The 22,193-nt window shown below is 36.7% G+C and overlaps 1 protein-coding gene across 9 annotated transcripts in view; it reads left to right on the forward strand.

Annotated features, from left to right (window-relative positions):
- SLC24A2 (solute carrier family 24 member 2) overlaps window positions 1–22,193 on the forward strand; it is a 112,500-nt gene that overhangs the window by 54,929 nt on the left and 35,378 nt on the right. For 4 of the 9 annotated variants that reach the window (XM_021535460.3, XM_021535461.3, XM_021535459.4 and 1 more), the window contains exons 3-5: window positions 1,544–1,582; window positions 2,593–2,701; window positions 18,817–18,867. In XM_021535460.3, coding sequence (XP_021391135.1) covers window positions 1,544–1,582; window positions 2,593–2,701; window positions 18,817–18,867 — 199 coding nt within the window. The remainder of the gene's footprint in view (window positions 1–1,543; window positions 1,583–2,592; window positions 2,702–18,816; window positions 18,868–22,193) is intronic. The other 5 variants (XM_085567338.1, XM_021535463.3, XM_085567339.1 and 2 more) reach the window with 3 other exon arrangements.

The raw sequence follows: 22,193 nt of genomic DNA on the forward strand, positions 1-22,193 counted from the left end.
TTTTTTATACATTCATTTAGCTTAATCTCATTCTTTTTCAAATAAATGAGAAGTGTTTCATTCAACATGAAATTTTGAAAAGTGATAGTTTTCAGACCTTTGTCAGATAGAAAGTACAATGTACTCAGTTTCATCAATTATACATTTGCATATCTTTCAATATTAATAATTTTAAAATAGATTTCCTATCTTCAGAAAATCAAAGTTCCAAATAATACATTTTTTTAACTTCTAATCAAGTTCCACTTTTGCACATATATCCACCTATCACAGACTTTACTTCTATAACTATACCCACTGATCCTTAGGACTCAACCCTAAACTGCTTTTTTTTGGAGACAATAAAAGCCTTTCCAAGCTTGTCCTTTTTGCTTTCTTGCAAATTTTGCTGTGAGATGGATTTTTTCCATGAAGGTCCCTTGGAATACTCATATATAAATTGTGGATTTGCTAATTTTTGTGTGTTTGTATCTGAAACACATGAATATGTATAATATATAACCATATATATGTACACATTAGGCCAATATTTTCTTAGATGCATCTACTTTTAAAATGACATTTTAGAACACAGATTTTGTATTTTCTTTTTGTTTCCTTTTCTTTTTTATTCCTTGCAAAGTTCTTTTTGTGATAGTTTTCTTCAATAGAGCATAAAATTCCTTTATTAGAACAAAGGTGTTTTTGTTGACTGATTATCTTTTCTTTGAGTTAATAGTTAGAGCAGTAACAGTACATTTTTGACAAGGAGTTTGGTTCTCATTATTCTTGTATTTATTATGGAACATAGAGGATTTGCTCTGTCATCAGTGTTTATTCATGGCTGCTTGCCTTCCACTTAACCTTCAAAGTTAGTTAACCCAAAAGACATGTCCAAAAAATTATTGTTGATGTGTGTCTAAAAACTGTTTCACTGAATGGGAGAGATTGTTCCATAGAACAGTTGTGATGTAATTTGTTTTCTGTGTATTGCATAGCACTAAAGAGTCTTTGAGAAAATAATTTAAGACCCATTCAGAGTCTCATTTTCTTTCATGGCAGGGCAGTGTGTGCCATGTTGGTTGCTCTTAATCAGACCTAAATGTTAATTTGTAGGGAGTGGTAATCTGAAACATGTTTTTTCATTTCCTTGCCTAGTCTCTTCCTGCAAAATATGAAGGTTAATCTTTTTAGGCTTTTTGTGGAACAGGTGGTCAGTCCTGAGTTTCTTGTTGCCCCTAGTCTTCTATCTTCTCTCAAACTGTTTCCTGTACAGGGAGTTTGCCTTCCTGGGTAACTTGTGTGACGTGAACATACAAATCTACAGCCCAGCTGCTATGCCAGGCCTCAAATGACACCAGTTCCTGGCCAAGAAACTGACAAGAGTAAAAAGCTCTTGCACATTGCAGTTTTACTCTGATTTACTTGATCAGTAGGATGCCTTGAGTGGTTCAAAAATCTATCACAACAGAGCTCATAGGATCATGTGTGATGTTCTACTGCTTTTCCACTCCCTGTGTGCTCCATCTGACATTTCTTTTTGTTCTTTTTCCCATTCATGCAGTCACCTAATGCTGGAGACAAGGATGACCAAACATTGACGGTAGGCAGCAATTATGCATCTGAGTATTTGTTTCCCAGGAGGGTGGTGAGGCAAGCCTTACATTAGTTTGCCATGCATCAACATTTTTCTAAATTGCTGGGATTTCTTTCTTTTCCTATACTGCTATAGAGTTGACATAATTTATTTCCAAACATAAAGCAGTGAATTAATCTTCTTTATTGGTTTCTATAATTTATCACTTTATATGAGTATGACGCCAAAGATTAATCCACGTATTATTGCCAAATATTATTTTCTTTCTAGTTGGATTTCAGGATCTTTCTAGTCAGTAGTCTGTTGGGTCTCACTATCCTTTTTATTGAAACAGCCGCAAAACAGTCTTCCTCTGTGAGATATATACAGTGCATTGATTATTGTACTAGACACTTGTATGGGGAACAGAATCTCAGGGTATGTTTTGTATTCAATTACAAGCATGCAAAAGATGCTTGTACACTAGATTCATTAGTGTAGATGTCTGTACTGCCTTACCACACTTTCAATCTCTTTTTGCCATGAGACTTTAGTGGGTCTAGCCAAAGCAAGGAGCATCTTTCTGACTGAGTGCCATTTAAAAAGAGTACTACTGTCTGCCCTTTTTCTCCATAGTTTTGATCATACACATATTTGCAATGTACTGAAGTAATAAAAGCTATAACTTACTTCAGGGATTCAAGCAAAAGGTTCTGCAAAGAAACAAATTATTAGTTCTTCCTGATGCAAGTATGAGCTTTTCATTTTCTTAACACTTTATGAGTTTTCACAAAGAAGGATTCCTTTTGCCATGTTTTTTTCCTGAGTCTGGGAGACTAATGGCTGTTCTGGCAATCCATGCCCTCCAGAGAAATTATCTACAGTTATGGCAATGGGTGATAAAGTTTGTAGCTTAACATAACCTGCTATAGACAATAGTTTAAAATGTTTCATTGTGCAGTGAGGTGTGAGATTAATTAATATTCCACACAAACAACAAAAAGACCCTAAATTCTTCACCATATTTTTTACCCTAGACCAAGCCACGTCTCCAGCGGGGAGGAAGCTCTGCATCTCTTCACAACAGTCTAATGAGGAACAGCATCTTCCAGCTCATGATTCACACACTTGACCCACTTGCTGAAGGTATGTCTATATTTTTTTTTTGCTTTCCTGATGCAAAAACAAACAAATGTTTTATTTTTCTTTTCCTCCACGAAACTGTTTTTTGCATTTCTCTTGCTTTCATCAGTCTTTTCTGAATGTGTCTGGATTTTGTGAGAGAGTTCTGCACTTTTACAGTGTGAAATACATACTCCCACCAAGACTTTCAACTCAGGAAATGTGTTCATTACAGTGAAATTAAAACTGGCCACTTGGTCGATGCATAACTACTGATTCTCTTCTCTTCTGACTCCAGCAGCAACATAAAAGCTACACAAACTGTATCATCCTGTACTTTCATAAAGATTTTTATTTGTTTTCCTCCCTCGTTTTGATTTTATTTTAAAAAAATGTCACAGTGGTGGATAATTTGTCATATGCACTGTAGAAATAAATGAGATTCTGTTTCTTTGACTTCAGGTTGTTTAATGCTGACATTAATCAAAATGCAGCCAAGATACCTCTGTGCTACATGTATGTAAACAGTTTATTTGCTTTACCGAAGTGTGCTGTGATGTATTGTTTCTTTAACAAATTAGCAAGAAGACCACTGCTTTGATCTGAGAAGCTGGCAGGAAAACCATTTTTGCTTTGTAATTGTGGGTTGATCTGACTCTCAGATTCTAGTAGAACCAAAAAATTCAAGCTATTTGTTATTTGATGTCTGTGTGTCTATAGAACTTCTCTTGCTGCAGTAATAGTTGTCTTGAGAAATAGCACTTGTGAAGGAGTAGGTATGTTCTAAGGAGATCTAAATACTAATGACAGACTTTTCAAACCTTAGTGACCAAAAACTATATATAGCACGTCACATGAGCATACATAACAGATTGAAGAGTACAAGAAAGCTAGAATTGTTAACTGGAGCACAATCTAAACCTAATGTAAATTGAGAACAAGATCATCTCTCACGTATTTTTCCATTGCTCAAGCTTATTTCACTTGTTTCCCATACATAGCTTGTTCAGTGTTCAGACCTGTCTACTTTTCTGCTGTAGTAAGCTTGCACTGTGTAGTGTGATCCAGAGGTTTCCCCCTTCACAACAATGAAGGACAAAAGAGGTTTGAAATCTGAAATTCATCTTGAGAGAGATAAAAGCCAAACACTTCTGACAAACAGGTATTACTTATAATTAAGTTTGTCAAGCAACTCAATTCTGGTTTTCATTATGTCAGTAAAACGATTGATACAATTGAAATGTTTGTTTGATTGTGGATTGATAGAGATATTTGCAAGGCATAAATCTTACTTAAATTAATCCAGTAACATTTTCTTTGGGGTTTTTTCTCATGTAGTGCTTCACTGCTTACAGATTCTTTCCTTTCCAAAGTCTTACATTTGTCCTGGAAGTAGTAGGCTTTAAAAAAACTGGGAATAGAAATATATTGTGGCCTTCAAGTAAGTGCAAGGCAGTAGCCATTTCATTATCTAGATGTTTCATTAAAACTAGCACACTGAGTTAAATTTACAAAGCAGAAAAGATCTACCTACATTTAAAGTAAACTCTGTATTTTAATGCAAAACTTCCACGAAGAAATGGACAAAAAACTGCTGGAAAACAGTCTATGTATGTGCAGATATTTGCTATATATATGATGTGCAGATAAGTTGGTATATATAGAGAAGCCAATATTTCAAGCTTTTGCTGACTTTACGGAATTCAAATTTTAGTTCATGAGAGCATGAAAGTGCAAGTCATTCAATCACTTGTTTTTCCATTTGGAACTCTGGTTTTAGCTTGTTATAAACAGACTGTAGGAAAAATCTGAGAAAAATGCATCCATGTTTCTGTCATGCATTGTTAACCTTTTCTGAGGCACCACCTCATTTATACACAGACTTAGCTTTCAAGATCTTTTGCACAGCAGGCAGTTTGAAGGGCAAACAGGAGTACTGGATATCTCCACTGAACACACTTATGTTGTTTTCGGAGATTTTAAGCTTTTGAATGTCTGTATTAATTATTCCGTATTCAGCTTATTCTGCAAACTTCCATGAAAGAAAAATTTCATTTTGTATAAATACTGTGTCAGGTAATGCTAGTTAATACATGTGGATGTCATTGTATTTTAGTCTTACATTCACTTAAAAACTGTGTGTAAAAATGGATGTGGGTACCTACTATATACAATATTAATTATCTACTTGGATCTGTATGAATTTTACTGACCAAATTCTCCTCATCTTTTTGTGTTTTAATCTGTGTATAATGACATTGAAGAACCAAATTAGTGCATCATCTTTATTTTAAGAGTCTTTTACCATGCCAGCTAAGTAATTTTTATTTACTTACTTACTGATAGCATTTAATTATTACAAATTGAAAGAAATAGTATTTATTAAAAGTGCCTGAGAAATCAGTCCTTTGCTGTATAAGCCCATTATCTGGAGAGATGCAGAAATGTAAAGGAGTACCTGGTGCCTTCTCTGACCCATGTGGCTCTCTCCAATATACATGTCCTTTCCTCTACCAAAAAAACCTCAACAATTTAGATCTTTGTGTAAGCAAAGAAAATCAGCTCTGCTGTACTCATGTAATGAATGATGATGGACCTGCTGCATGGTCTGTGAGGATAAAGGGTTGCTTCCAAATAATTTGATGCAAGTATGGATCAGACTCAAAGGAATAGCAGAAGGATGTTATAAAAAATTTCATTCTTACTTTAGTCAGCTTAAATTTCCTCAGTATTTCTGCCAGATGATGACTTAGATCAATAGGTCAAAAACATTGCATTATTTGCTGAATTTGTTGGATGTGCAGAAAAAGAGCAGTTTATGAAAGCATTAAAAAGTGCCACTCTGAAATAAAAAAAAAGTTTGAAAGCTGTCTATCAAATCTAACATATACATGGGGACTCTGGCAGCACCTGCACTTGTGCATGCCCCTTACATCTTCCTCCTCCTTTTCACATTCCCTTTCTCAGCATTTATCTAGCATTTACTTCTTGGCCTTTCTCATACTAGATCTCACTCACCAGCACCGACCTTCTTTCAGTCTTCTTCCAGAATATGGCTTCTTCACTGCCTGCTGTCTTTCTGGACTGCTGGGTCCATTAGTCTGATCACTTCCCAGTGAGACACCAGCAACATTGCAGCTGTTACTGCCAAGTGGTTTTGGTGGCTGGAAGAGCGTGGCTAAAGTCTGTGAGCTCTGTGCTTAATTCTTGAGGGCTTCTAGATTTAATACTGCCTTTAGAAGGTTCATTTCTAATTTTTGCACTGCTGCTGAGAGATCCAGCTTTTCTTTCTCTTTAAATCAGTAATAAAATTCACTGTTACATTCCCTTGAACAACTGCAAAGGAAATGGGGGCATCAGAAAGCACATTGCACTGTCATTTGGAGTTGTGTGGATTTTGCAAGGGGACAGAGAAGAAGTCCCATCTGTATCCTCTTGGTAGCAAAAGCTGTATAGAGTGTATAAACAGGCCATGTGACTGTTAAAGATCAGCTTGACCTACACACCATTATTACTGCATTAACATTCAGTGTATTTATAGAAAACCAGCTCATCAAATTTACTTCTGAATAATTCATTTGTGAAGTCAGAACCAACCTCTACTGCAATTGAAGGCATATTAAAAATGCACTTGATTGCAAGTAGTATAACACGAAATGAGACGGTAAGATTTACTTCCCAAAGATGTGGATAAACAGAGTAGTCCCAGTATATTATTACACACTTGTGAACCTGTCCTTCCTTTTCCCTTTTCACATTAATTTGGCTTTGTATGGCTTGTGGCTGTCTTGTAAAAGCCAACTTGCAAACTCTCCAGAATCAGTAGGCTTGCAAGGTGTTCAGCCCACCTCTGACAGATGAGTAATATCTGAGATAAGTGGGAGCTGATGAATATTTGACTCTTTATATTCAGGCAGGTGTGCAGTCATGCTGTGGATTTAACAGTCTAGACAAAGAAGGCTTCTCCCCTTCAAAATCTTGGTCTCAGCATAAAGCTTCTAAGAAGATAAGAGTTCAGCCACTCTAGCAGGTGAATGTATAGGATGTTTGTTAATAAGACATGAACTTTACATTTCAGCTGAGACGTCATTAAAAATATAAATATCTGTATGACATTAGGTATTTGTTTGCTTTTATCTTATTACAGAAATAATGACCTTGATAGACATAATTTCTTGAAGATTAAGATTAATGACTGCCTGTGTTTCTGGCTATCATCAACTCTCAGCCAGTCATTAATCCCCAGGAAATCCTATGCCATATTTGCTTCTGCTTAAGTGCTAGTCTTGCAATCCAGCTGGTCTGTTCATAACAACATTACCTGTATGAATAAGGATGGCATCATCCCACCTGCTGTGTTGTTCAGGTCCCAATCCAAAATCCAAGCAATCTGAACATAAATCATGACAATCATTGAACATCTGTAACTGTTTTCTTCTGAGTCCTGTACTTCAGTCCATGGACTTCTGAGTCCATGTACTGATACCTTTGTCCTATTTTTGAAAGGGATTCCTGGGTTATGAAAACGTAGGTTTTACAAAGATCTCTTTAAATTTTTTAATAGAAGGTGGCTGTTGTTTTGCAGTGGGAGCAGGGCAAGAATAAGATGGTAAGTACTTCTTATGAAAGTGTGCCATGAATAGTCATCCTACCTTCTCCCTACAAGCTGTAGGTTGCTGTAAAGATGATTCCTTCAGAAGTATGGAGGGAGCATTTTTTCTCTGTTGGACAGGGAAGATATCAGCACTGAAGTGAGGATTTACAGCATCACTGCAATCTGAGGCTGCATTGTTTTTCTTGCCCAACTTTATCAAGATATAGGAAGAATGAGATATTTTCATTGTCATAGCACCCCTTTTCTGCCTGCTGATAAGGTGCCACAGGCCAGCAAAACATCTCCCACAAGTGAGAATTTAGCTAGTTGCTGACTGTCTTACTCTGTGTGACAAGGCTATAACTCATACGCAAATGACATCCTCTGCATGAAAATGGGTGTGATATAAATCTCTGTCATGTCTTAGTCCCCAGTGAGAAGTAGGTCTCTTTGGCAATTTTCTCCTATTCCCATCTCTAGTCCTATTTCCAAAATGGAAAACTACAGGACATACGTCTGCAGAAAATGAATTGTTTATCTTATAAGCTGTACTTTTTTTAAAAGATATAAATATGGTTCATGTTATTGGTGAAAGAAGTAACCTTCTGTTACATAAAGCTGAGCTTACAATTCTGACACTTCCTTCAATGAACACAGAAAAATACAGTACTGTCACTCTTCTGCCAAAACAAAGAAAACCTGCATTCATACTTCTCAGGAAAATAAAGAACAATACTCGAAGTTTTTGACAAATTAGTGAATTATTTATAATGGCTTGGTAGATGCTGTTGTGCTCCTATATACTGGTCTTTAAAATTTTCCAAATTTTCCATTCACCACGAACTGTTCTGCTTCATTTGCTCCTGCTGCTTAGGGACTTTTCTTAGATGTCATGGAAACTGTCAGCTCACACAAAGGACATTTGACAGAGGTTGGGTAGCCTTTGCCTGGACAGTTACTCAGCAACCTCCCAGCTTTTGTCTCATTTTGCAAAAAACTCATGTTCTTACTCTTCTCATGGCCTAGGTGAGATGCACCATCATGTCTGTGCTCACTGCCATTAGTGCTATTGCAAACCTTGTTTACCTGAAGCTATATCCTCAGAGAAGTAAGGCCAGGCAGCTCAGCTTACACCAACTCATGGGTAATTCTCAGCTCCTGCATGGCTGAAGTAGCCTCAGCACTTCCACTTTCCTCATCTTCAGAATATGGATCTCAAAAATCTTTTTTCAACCTTAACCATTCTTTGACTCTGTTATGCAGCAGGACTTGAGTGCACTTCACAGAAGTACAGAATCAGAAAATCACAGAATGAACTAGGTTGGAAAAGACCTTTGAGATCATAGAGTCCAACCTGTGACCTCCTCATCAACTAAACCATGGCACTGAGTGCCACATCCAGCCTTTTTTTAAATACCTCTATGGACAGTGACTCCACCACCTCCCTGGGCAGTGGATTGGATTGGATTCCAGTGCCCAATGATTCTTTCAGTGAAGAAATTTTTCCTAAAGTCTAGCCTAATCTTCTGGTGCAGCTTAAGACTGTGACCTCTCATTCTGTCTGTGGTTGCCTGGGAGAAGAGACCAACCCTCATAGAATGATAAGGTCACCTTTGAGTCTCCTTCTCGCTAGGCTAAACAACCCCAGCTCTCTCAATTGTTCTTTATAGGGCTTGTGTTCCAAGCCCCTCATTGCCTTCCTCTGGTCATGCTCAAGCATCTCAGCATCCTTCCCAAACTGAGGGGCCCAGAACTGGACACAGCACTCAAAGTGTGGCCTCACCACTTCCTAGCACCATGCCAGAGAAGAAAGAAATACGTATTAGGCCCGAAAGTATTTCATTTAACATGAAGAAATATGCAAAAAAATTTATAAAAGTACTTTTGTATGTCACTAACTGTCTCTGCTTTAAATCCTTCATCATTCTTGAGCATCCTTTAGGATGCCCATAGGCCTTCAAAGAAGCTGAACATCCTTCTTCTTGCACCCTTGTTCTTATTCAGCTTGTCCTTGGTTCCTCTTCTGTCCCATCAATGAAACACAGTCATCTGAGCACAATGCTCAGACTGTTCTTGCTGTCCTCTCAGCTGCAGATGAAAATGTTGCAAGGGATTTCTGCCAGAGAAGATGGAGGCTCCCTGCAGGCTTGCATACATATTAGTCGCTATTAATTATAATACAGTGTTTTCTCTTTAATTCCTTCCCATGGTATTTGAGTCTGATGGTGGGAAACCAATGAAAAGGACAATTAGGCTAACCTTCAAAGTGTAGCGTAGTGTCAGGCAGATAGTCATACTCTTCTTATGTGTCTAGCTTTCACAAAAGTGATGTGATTTTTCTCATTTAGGTTGAAAAGGACCTCTTTATATTATAGAATCCAGCTAGTCTAATCCCCTGTTCAAGCAGGATCAGCTTCAGCAGGTTGATTATGACAGCTTCCAGTCATGATTTTAAAATGTTCATAAATGGAGACTCCACAGTCTTTTTGGGAGACACATATCAGTATTTGTTCATCATCCTAGTGTCTGGATAGAATTTGCTGGATGACCATTTTAGGTGGTCTCCATTCATTCTCCCCCTATCAGTGGGCACTTCTGAAGGAAGTGTTGTTCCCTTTTGTTCTTTCTGTCCCATCAAGTGCTTATATATGGGCATAAGATCTTCCTGAACCTTCTTTCCTTGAGGCTGAACAGTCCTAGCTCTCAGCCTCTCCTCTGATGAGAGGTGTTCCAGTCCCCTCACAATCTCTATGGCCCAATGCTGGACTGGTTCCATGTCTACGACTGCCCCATACTGATGAGCCTGGGACTAGTCCCAGCACCCACTTATGTCTCATGAGCACTGGCAGAAACAAAATATCACCTCCTTTACCTGGTGGCAGTGCTCTCCCTACTGGAGCCTCCTAAAGGTGCTGTTGGTCACCTTCACTGCAGTGGCACTTTTCTTGCTTTTGGTGCCATGACTCTGTACGCAGTCATTTGCAAGAAGAAAGCTTTTTCCTGGGTAAATTTTCAAACAGCTAAATGAGACAGGTGAAGCAGTGAGGCACATCATTTTCCAGCAAGGTCTTCTTTCACCTTTTGCTACATTTCAACTACAGTAGAGACCACCAGAATTGTGTTCCTAATTTAAATACCTGAGTTTCCATGATAATGTAGATTAAATGAGCATTTTAAAAGTATCTCTAACATCAAACCCTATAATGTCAGAGTAAACAACAGCATAGGTAGAGTAGAAACCCATATGGGTTACATGCAGCTAAGGGCATGTCTATTTAAATAGGCAGAGACAGTATTTTAGATAGCCTGGTTCATATCTGTCAGAAAAAGAGAAATTATATGGTTGTTTCCCCAGTATTACTTAGGACTTCATAGACAAGAATGGATAGCAGTTGTATTTACAAACTTCCATGTTACACACTGAAGATATAAATGTCACTGGAACAACTGTGGAACCTGAGCTGTCTATAAAAATGTGTGATTTTGGCATAGAGAAAAATGATGTCTTGGACTAGTGAAGAGAATTTTATTGTGAGTTTTTTGTTCCACTGATTTTTTATATGTCAATCACAAATATATAGTGACAATCAAAGAAGTAGACATTCAAAGTCTAAATTATTTTACTGAGTGGATCTATTTAGCGTACATACAGTAACCATTTCATTCTTGTCATACTTTGGGGATGTAGGTCTTGCTTTTTCTAGGTAACAGAGGCTGCACTTCCATGACTATAAGGGTGAGTGAGCTTGCAACTTTTATCCTATCCACAGATATTAAAAACTCCCTGTGTTTTTGTTATACATAACTTTGTGGGCAATGAAAGCCTTGCAGATTTCTCTCAGAAAGGACAGTTCAGTGAGAAAATTCAGCTCTTTGTTAATGCTTTCCAACTCTGTAGCAGTAAGTGTCAGATCTGCTTATCTTCAGAGGTTCCCAAAACTCAGAGAAAAGGCACAACTCATAGTGGTGTTATTTTCATTGAGAGGATTGCTACTTACATAAAATTGAATCATAGGTTTCCCTTTAAAATCCATATTGATCTTTGTAGGTGGAAAATGTTAAATAAAGTAAATTCTCTGATGTCTCTTTAATTTAGTTTTGAATCTGAAATGTATTCCTTGTGTTGGTTTTTCTGTCATTTTCCACAACAATTTACTTCTGCGTGGCCTGTTTTGTTTTTTTAACTGTAATCTACTCAAGCTGTACATTGCAGGCAGAATTCTTGTTTCTCTTCTCCGTAATTTTTTCCAGTGTTGCCCTGTTCTTCAGACAGTGTATTCTTCTTGGTATTCCCTACCAAGAAGGCAAGGAAGACATGAATATCTAAGTAAAAGCATGACCCCAGCACAGGGCACAGCTGTCCTAACTATGTATTTACATGCTTAATGGCTTTAGCTTCATTTTAACTTTCTTCTTAACTCAGTATTTCTTTGTTAAAAACAGGAACAACAAAGAACATAAGCAATGTATAAACCTGTACAGGTCAGGGAATTGTAGAGTCTGTGAGGGGCTTTCCACTGAAGCTGAAAAGTGGGAGATTTCCTTTAGTATGGTTTGCACATAATTTCATCACCCACGGGTTTGTTGGATTTTGTGACTGGCTAGTGAAAGAAAGGCATGCTGTCTTCTGTTATTCTCCTTAGATATGGTGGAAGGCAAAATAGCTGAAATTTTTTTCAGTTGGAGTTGTAGGTTTTCAGACTCTACAATGTCTAGCCCAACAGACACTCAAGGAAATCCTGATCCCACTAGAATCAGTTGCTGAACTCCCAATATTATCAACAGAATGAGGTTTTCACTTCTACACCTTGAAATTCCTATTTTCATTAATATTTGGAAATGGTTTGAGGACAAATACCTTCTTTAATGTCAGCAGGAATTGTGTTTGATCCAGGATAAGTAAATTCTTTTGTATTGGTTGTCTTTTGGTGTTACTACACTACAGAGAATGCTTGGCACTTGTCTTCAAGAGTTGATGGCAGATGGAAAATGTTATCTTATGACAGAAGAAGAAACAAAGCTCTCAGGAATGAGCCATTTCATGCTTTTCTTTAATTTAAGTACAATAAAAGTGCCTAAAAATATCAAAATCTGTGTCTGACATGCAGTAGTAATTTAATTTACTTTCTACTCCATTGTACATGTGATTGACTGTCCCCTTAAAAACTTTTGCTCTTCAGCCCATATCAGTTAAAACCCTGACAAATTTTCATTTATCACCACAAGGAGATTTGTTAGATGGTATGGACTAAAACCAGTGGATTTCACTCTTAATTTTAAATGTTGCAGTAAGAGCAAAGTAATATGTAGATCTAAATTTTGGATGTTGTCACTACCTTAAGCTGCCCAGAACTCTGCTGATATGATTGTAAAAAAATTTAGTTATATTTCTATTCACATTCCAGCTTGATAAAATTGCAATAAACCAATTATATAAAAGCAGACAACTCTAATAAAATTACTTTCAGGGCAAAACCACCTAAAATAAAAAAATCAGGGTGTGGACACATGAGGAGAGAGAACAGGAATAGAAGACTTGCTATTTAAAGAGATGAAAGATGGCCACATTTTACTAGAGGTCAGATGTACAAATTAATAAATTATTTAGTTACTCTCAATGTACTGCCCAATTGACAAGTACCTGAAAGACTTAATTTATATTATTTTCTGTATATGTTTAGGACCATTAATAAAGCAGTACTGTTAGTAGTATAAGCAAAAAATATGTAATTCTAAAATTCAGTGCAATTTTAAACTGCATTACTTATATCCAAAAGGGGTCTTTTTGTATTTTCCATAGAAACAGCTCAATGGAAAAACCTCAATTTTTGAAGGACTGGCAGCTGGAAAGCCCACAAGTGAATATGTAGTGTATAGCATCTGATTATCCAGATATAGTAGGAGAATAAGTATTTTGCTTTTTAAAAGGATATTTGTTTTCTCTCCTCTGCATTCTGCAATGATACTACATACTCCCACAGCAGTCCCAGTCTATCCCAGATGGGATATAATTACTCAGTAAGAAAGCTAAGAGGTTTCGGAAGTTTATAATGATAGGAGTCTGAAGATGAGATTCACTGAAAAAAATTATTTCAAATAATTCTTTCTTTCTAAAATTTACAATCATAGTAACATTCAGTTGATGGGATTTTTGTGTGTTTTTCCTCTAATAGTGTAAGTGAAAAGGCATTTTCGTTTTTTAAGGATCTCTTAGAGGTTATAACTAATTTTGAAACTGTAATGTTAATCTTCACTTGATCTTTCACAAGTTCTTAGCATCAAGAGATCTTTGTTCCTAATCATCATTGCTGAAACTAAATCCAACTTTGATTCCAGTTTAATTTGGATAGTCACTACAACTTATCTAGAAAAGTTTTAAAGTGGCCTCCTTTTTCTGTTTTTGGATGAGATTGATCATCTAATTACATTTTCTCAAAACCTTGACTTCTAGCAGAAAAAACAGTAAAGACATCCTTGTGTTCCTTGATGCTATCATATTAATTCCTCTTATTCCTTTGACCCATTTTTTGGTCTTCTTTTTAAAAAATGCAAATAAAAAAAGCCTTGACACCTTCATGACTGTAGAAGTCAAAAAACAGATGTGTCTAGTAATTATAATTGTGTAATTGTACTAAAAATTATGGGGTTGCCATCAGTAATTTCTCTTTACCAGTTTTGATTTAGATAATAGATATATCAACTTTGAAGCTTTTAATGATCTTGGAGGAGTGTGATGTGAATTCTCATACACACGCATTTTTTATGCAAAGTGAAAGTCTCATGCTTGTTGAAGAAATCTGCAGTGAGTTTCTTTCATTTGAGAGCTGACCTTACATGAAGGGATACATTTCTGGTAAAAGTCAGAGTCTGACTTTTCCATGAAGGGATACATACCTTCAGTAATGCAGGTTGCTGTCTCCAAAATAGCTGTATGACTTATGAGTAGTTCTAGAAACTCTGAGACAGGCTCATTTCTGGTCTTGGGTCAGCTGCAGTCTGTATCTGAGATCTTAGTCACAGGAGAGTGAAGAGAAATACTGGTTCTGCTTTTCTTCTATGGCAACCTGGGGTTATATACTTATAAGACAGAAATGAATATTTCATCACAGACAGTATGTACTATACTTGGTGAGTGTAAAATAAACTGAGTTATTGGCTATCTTATTTAATAGAATAATAGAAGAGTTTGGTTGCTGTGGACATTTAAAGATCATCTAGTACAATGTCCCTGTGACAAGCAGGGACGTGTTCAACTAGTCAGGTTGCTCTGTACAGAGCCCTGTACATCTTGACTTTGAATATATCCAGGCATGGGGCATTTACCTCATCTCTCTGAACAACTTGGACCATTGTTTCAACATCCTCCATATAAGAAATACCTTTCTTATGTCTAGTGTGAATCTACTTTCTTTCTACCACAGTAACTCCTACTATAAAGTTTGTCCCCGTTTTTTTGGTGGTTTTTTTTGTTTTTTTTTTTTTTTTTGCCGTTCTCCTTAAAGTGATGGGCTGCTCTGTGATCTTCTCAGAGCCTTTTCTTCTATATTCTGAACAGCCCAAATGTTCTCTTTTCATAGGAGTGATGTTCCATCTCTCTAATCATCTTGGTGGCCCTTCTGTGGATTCTCTCTCACAGGTCCATGTCCTTCCTGTGCTGGGACCCAGAGCTGATGCAGCCCTGCAGGTGGGGTCTCAGTAGAGCAGAGCAGAGGGGCAGAATCCCCTCCCTGGCCCTGCTGCCCACACTGCTCTGGATGCAGCCCCGGACACGTTTGGCTTTCTGAGTGCTTATGGCCATGTATGGTCCAGCCTCTCATCCACCAGCACCTTCAAATCCTTATGGGCAGGGCTGTGTTGAAACCAGAGGCTGCTCCAACACAGGTGCAGCACTTTGCATTTGGTCTTGTTAAACCTTATGAAATTCTCATTCCTATTTGTCCAGGTTCCTTTGAAGGACATCCTGATCCTGTCCTTTTTATGTGGCAACTGCATCACTTAGCTTGTTATCTTCAAACTTTCTGAGAATGTTCTTGATCTACCCTGTCAATATAGTTGATGAAGATATTAAATAAGATTGATTTCAGAGGGACACCATTCAATTGCCAGCATCCATCAGGACTCTGAGCAGTTGACCACTACCCTCTGAAGGCAACCATCTAGTCAATTTCTTTCCACTAACACAGATACATCTCTCCAATTCAGTGAGAGGGAGCATGAGGGGATCTTACAGAAGTCCAGATAAATGACATTTGTAGCTCTTCCCTTATCCACTGATGTAGTCACTTCATCACAGAAGGCCACTCAGTTTGTCAGGCAGGACTTTTCTTTTGGTGGAGCTATGCTTGGTGTCTTGAATGTAATTTGAAATCACAAATATCATAGTCCCGTTAACCAACAGTATTTTTTTTTTTTTTTTTTTTTTTTGCTTTGATGTGGTGTGACACCTACAAACACAATAGAGAACAGTACATAGTAAGACAAATGTTGCTGTAATCCGTCAGGAATGTCAGTCAGGATACTAGGAACCTTCTGTTCTTTTCTGTTGTAAAAATATGCAGAAGGGAACAAATTAATTCAGTGTAACTGTTGGGGATCAGCTGTTAAGCTGCATTTCTGTATCCTCTTTGTTTCATGTGACCAGCAGGGATGCAGGTACTGGCTGCCATCCAGTCTATATACTGTGACCTCACTATGGGAATTGCATAGCATGTTCACAAAAATGGAATTGTCAAATTTTAATTTATTGAATTTGGGGATTATTTTTCAAGTACTCCTTTCAATTCCATTTCAAACAAGTTTACTTCTAAAGCTGTGAAATTTTTCCAATACAATTTTTTTTTTTCTGGAAAGTACTTCATTTTGTTTACTCAAAGTTATATTAAACAGGGTATATCTTGGTATAACTGAGAACTCAAAAACAAACTCAAAGAGCAGATTTAGTCCAAATTTTACAGCAGAAGTACCATATATTGGAGGCAGACTATGTAGAGACAGATCTGTCATGCTGCTAAGCAGCACTGACCTAAGTAATCTTAAAGCCCTCAAATATAATTCATGTGAATACATGCAGCTGGTGATCATTGGGATCATTGAAGTGCATTGCAGTCAGTGGGTTGATGACTGGATAAAGTGTTCCACCCTGGGTATAGGACTATAAGCTTTGGAGAACATAATCTCACCAGCAAGATTGAAGTTTTCCTGGAAATAATTTTGCTAACTGAGGGAATTAACCTAGTATAATCCATGGTGTGTTGAATTGCTGGAAGTTCCCAGAACATGATTATTATCAGCGTCATGCACTGTCATGCATCACCTTGTTTCTCCTCTTTTTTGGTTTCTGTAAGGTCAGATTGACCCTTTTATTCTTTACTATTTTTCTTTTATCTCTCACTTCAGATGGGAAGTAAATAGCTTTAAATGGGATTGCCAGTGTATGAAATGTCCTGCCTTGCTGCCACCCCATTTTTTTGGTTTTTTGTTTTGAGATTTAGGATTCACAGTTGCTGGTTTCCTCTGAAATCTCTTCTGTTTCATCTGCTGAGTCAGAAGCCTCATGCTATTCTGTTAATTCTGAAGTTTGTTGCTATGGTGCAATGTTCTTCTCAGCTTCATTTATGCAGTCCCTCTCTACCAATGTTTTGCTCTCCATGTGCCTCCGTTTCCTTATTTACTCTTATACTCCTTTTGGCAGGCTCTTTCTGGCATGTGTGTTCCAGTATTGTCCTCAATCTCCAGTGAATGCCTAACTAGCAAAGCAGACCCCAGACACATGAAGGCAAAGATCAGTGAGAATAAGTACAAGCAAAGGCTTGTAGAATCTGCCCATAGAATCAGCAAATATTAACCCTAATTAAATAAGACGGGTAGTTCCAAATGCTGTATAAAGGGGCATCTATATTGAAGTTTTTGGGAGCTCTTTCCAAGTAAGGAAAAAATCTTTAGAACTAAAATTAGGATGCTAGGACAATAGCTTCTTATATGTACTAGCAGTTACAAAGGTTTTGTTGAAAGACTAAGAAGATTTTTACAAAACTGTATATGCATTCTTTCTTGCTGTAAAGCAATATATTAAATTCTTTTTTTAAAATACATTTTTCTTTGCTTTGAGAGAGACTTAATGTCCTATTCTATTTGGCTTACTTATGGGCAAGTAAGGCACTGCATTGTACTAGCAAGAATATATCAATGCTTGTAAGTTTCTTTATAATATGCCTATGAAAAATCAGTACAATCTAATCATACTTACTAAAAAACGCCAATTATAATATCCTGTATATTTTGGTTGCATGGCGTAAGACATTCTCCGTCTCTGAAAATGATGTAAGGTTCCTTTTTTTTATTTTTAAAATGCATCTTTCAAAGTGTCAGATTTGATATCATCACAGTATATTACAGTTAAAACTAATAGCCATGTCTCTACTGAAATTCACCTTTGTGAAAAATTGTTGAAAAATCATCACATATCATCAAAAACCAAAACAATATCATTTTTGCATTTAATTGCTTAAACTGTTTTGTAAATGTGAAAAAGAATATTTGCAAAGAAAAAAGCATCATCAAACTGTTAAGTATCCATTTTTTAATAGTTACATTCTGTCAGAGATTGGATGCTCAGAAACTCAGTTGCAATACTTTTCATAAAAGTGATGAGTGGTTATCCACAAATTCCTCAGCTAGAACATTTATAAGTTTGTCCTTAGGCTTAATTTTTCATTGTCCTGTTTTGTAGGTTTATTTTAATTATTGTATTTATTCGTACAATAAGATATATGCCAAATGTTTAGGAAAAATCACTTCAAGAAAAGTAGTGTAAAGCCACATCTGGAGTAAAACAGTGATTTCATGCAAGATTTTATCACACAGAAACAAATAGTAATAGCGCTACAGACCTGGAGACCTCTTCATTCCATTCTTTTTGCTGCCTTGATAGAATATAAAAATGCAATACTATAGATTTAATGATCTAATTAATGTAGGTGTCATATCACCTGATGAAGCAAGTAACTTTTTTTATGTTTTCACAAGTGACAAGAGAGTGGATAAATTATGTAGCCCCTCTAAAGCCAGTCAACAACAGCACTGGTATCAAAACAGTGTTTGGGAGACATTACTATGAACAGTTCCTAAAATTAAGTGTTTTGAGACTATTTTGTTTAATTTGGATGCAGAAGTATTTGAATGTCTGACCTGGGGAATGAGAAATGAGCTTAGTTTGCAAAACTACCACTGTTTAGGTACTCTGAGGTTTATTATCTTTTCCTAAATGTAAAGGCACTAAATTGGCAAGAAACTTGAAAAGGCTAAATTTTGTATTTCAGTACTTCTCCTACATCTCACTTCAGCAAGTTTAACACTTTAGCTAAAGTCAATGACTTGTGAAATTTTGGAGGGGGAAAGCAGTGCCATTTCTGTATCTGTGTTTCGTTGTCCTGGAAAATGTTTTGCATAATCACTGTTCCAGTTTATGAAGCACATGCAAAAACATGTACATTTCTTGAATGTCTACTGGTTCCTTATCTCTGTGTCTTTTACTGTGATGTTATAGAGCTTGGATCATATGGAAACCTAAAATATTATGACACAATGACTGAAGAAGGTAAGAAATATTTTAGAATTGTTTGTATGAGCTTTTTTTGAAGCCCTCTGAGTGCCTTTTTTGTGTTTTCATTTTCCTTTGTTTTTCTTGGTCCTATTTTCATTTTCTCCATTTTTGAATAACTCATTTTTGCATGTGTTTATTGGTGGCTCAATCAGTTACAACTCTTTTTTCAAGTCTTTGTTTTCAACATTTCAGTTCTGCTATTTCAGGTAAGAAAATACAATGGGATGCTTTTAGCAAAGAACATATGGAAAACCATACTTGCAAATTTTATGGCACAGTATAACATAGCTTGTAGGTGCTTATTTGATGCCATGTTTTACAATGCATTCAAGAAGAGAAATTAATTTATGGATTTTCAAATCACTTAGAACAATTGATAAATAACTTGAGTTTACTGCATTTTTGAAAAGCAATTAATAACCTTTAAAACTAGACATGTTTATTCCTGGAGTATTAATTGTATGCTTGATTGCAGTGCAAAAAATTTGCAGTTTGAAACCCACATTCTAGCAATACAAGAAGGAAGTAATTAGGGCCTGAATCAGGGCTCAGTGAAATCTCAGGAAATTTTTCTGCTGATTCAAAAGCACTGCAGTTCTATCATACTAATTCAGGAAAGCAGTTAACTCTGTACTAAATTTCCAGCACATGCTTTTTGTCCTAGTGCGGTCAACATTTCTACAAGTTGGAATTATCCCTGAACTGAGACCTGATTGTCTGTAGGATTGAGGCCTCTTGTCTATCCCTCTGATTATAATGCCAGATAGGTGTTTTCATTATGTTAAGTTTAGAGATTAGCAGCATGTTTGGGGATGGGGTAAATCTTGAGGACTCTAGAAAAGTTAGCTGCCTATTCCTACTTGGTTTTAATCGTGGGAATTTAAGACAAATACTATAATTCTCTCTTTTTAAAAACACAATTGCTTTCTAGTGTTGAGTAATCTTGAAGATTTTAAGAGAATCTTCATTGCATTACTTACTCATGATCATTCCTCAGGGAGGACAGAAAGTGATAATGCCTGTTTCCCTCTTTCTGTATCTGCTGTTGATACACCAATATAACCATCCAGTTCTGGAGCTGGCTGTGGGAGGTGGTTCCATGCACCTTTGCACCAGGCGTTGGAGGATGCTCTTTTCCTCTGTGGCAGGCCTGAACTTGTAGAATGGTCTTGCCTCACTGCTCTCCATTGCCCAGATTAAGCATCTGCTTCACAAGGGTGGTACCAATATTGGAAAAGGTGTCTGAAAGTAGATTTTAAGAGGCAAATAGTGGTGTCTGTGTTGTTTAAATAGACACCAAGAGCCTGTAAGGAGCCATTAACCTGGGCCACTCAGCTATGGCTACCAGACATAAAGCTTTTGCAGTCTTCATTACAATCAAGATAAAAAAGGATTTTCTCATTGTAGCCTTAAACCTGGGTATGTTAAGGGTTTTATTTTTATTATAAATAAAAAATAAATATCTATTACTTCAAAAGTAGCCTTCTGAGATTCATAAATACCCTATTGACATCTAAATGTAGTTACTTGTAGGGAAACACCTGTTGCAATACAACACATACATATATATATATTATTCCAGTGCCTATTCAGAATTAATGCTTTTAATATTCAATGTCACCTCAGAATGCATTTCTCATGAATCAATAATTCAGGACCATACCATAACAATAGGAAAAATTCAGTAGCAGAAATAAGAAGGAAGTTCTTTGTCTTTAGAAGCACTAACACTGACAAGAGTCTATGGTGCAGTTTGCCTTCTCAAATAGAACCATCATCATTTTCACTTGTCTTTCACAAGGCAAGTAATGATTAGTGTATCTCAGAAGTTGTATTTTGATCAAAGTATACTATATTTTCAGCTTTGTGTTTGGATTTTCAGAAGTTTAGCTGCTATCACACTTACTTGCATTAACCATTCATTTCTTTCACTTTCTTTTTATGACTGATATTTTTGTACCTTTTGCACAGCAACTTAGTCACAGGAATACATAAATCCAGTTACAAAACCATTGAATTTTTGTAACATCTTTATGTCCAGTCCTTAAGCCTGGAGTGTAGATACAGAATATTTTTTCAGTTCTCCAGTGAAGAAACTCAGGTGCATTTATTCTTCCTGCTGCATCAGAACAGTCAGGGACAAGAATTAATGGTTAAGCTATAATACACAATCAGATTTAGCCTAATGGCCAGAGAGCCATTGTGCTCCATATATTGGAAACTGATTTCTATTGTTTTGATCAATTCTCTTTGGTCTGAAAGTTACTTTAAATTAATTTTAGATTTATCAGGTCAAACTGAGAGAGTAAATGTGACCCACAAGATGAGAAGAAACCCTCGCTGTAATCTTGTGTTCCACCAATAGTCTACAACATTACTAAATTGCATGTGTTTTCATTTGATACTTCTGCTTGATCTTAAAGAAGGAAGCATGTAAGGTGGATTTCTGGATTTAGATGGGTCGTAGCTCACTAATTATCTTCCACATCAGGTCATGAGCAGAATTTGTAAGTACAGTTCAGAGTGCTCAACAGCCACAGATTTGACATGTTCAGACTCGTGAAAGCTTGGCTATAGCTACATAGATGCAGTAATGTTCCTTTGATCTCAGACTGAAAACAAGACAAGTGGTAGTCTTAATTTTTTTAAATTAGTGAATTTCTGAATAACTGTTTTCACATCAAATCAGATGTTTTTCTGAGCCAGGTAGCCTGTACACTGCAATTGAGTTTGTTGATAAAGGATTGTCTTTTTAATACATCCTTTATCAGGAGGAGAATGTCTGCCAGGTAATGCCAGCTGGAGTTACTCATGCAGATAAACACATATCTACATTATACAATACTGATTTGTTTGTATCTATTCAAACAAAAACCAATGTCGTTTTAAGCTACCTTGGTAATCATCTGGCCTTGATCAGCTCTTCCTTCCAATTCATTCTTTGCAAACTCAAATAAGCTGCCAAATCTGTTGGAGTTTAGTGAACCTAGATTAACTAAGAATTTTCTATAGCGATCTGTCCTATTTTAGGTCCATGGAAGCAAGCACTGTCATTCGTCTGAACTCTCATTATACCACCTGTTGTGAAAAGCTCTGTTGCGTAGTCAAACCATAGTACATAGGACTGTTCCAGAGGAAACAGAGGCACCTACCTCCTAGAAATAAGAATGGTGACATAAGATTCCTATGCTTGCTTTATTTAGTGACTCCACCTAAAGATAAGAAAAAAGACATAAGAGAAGATCTGTGCCTAAGATTGACCTTAGTGGCTTTCTGAAAATTGGAATGACTTAGATACGTCCTCAGCTGGTCCTTTTTCT

Source organism: Lonchura striata, chromosome Z (genome assembly GCF_050655825.1).
Source record: "Lonchura striata isolate lonStrDom1 chromosome Z, ASM5065582v1, whole genome shotgun sequence".
Taxonomy (NCBI): Eukaryota; Metazoa; Chordata; class Aves; order Passeriformes; family Estrildidae; genus Lonchura; species Lonchura striata.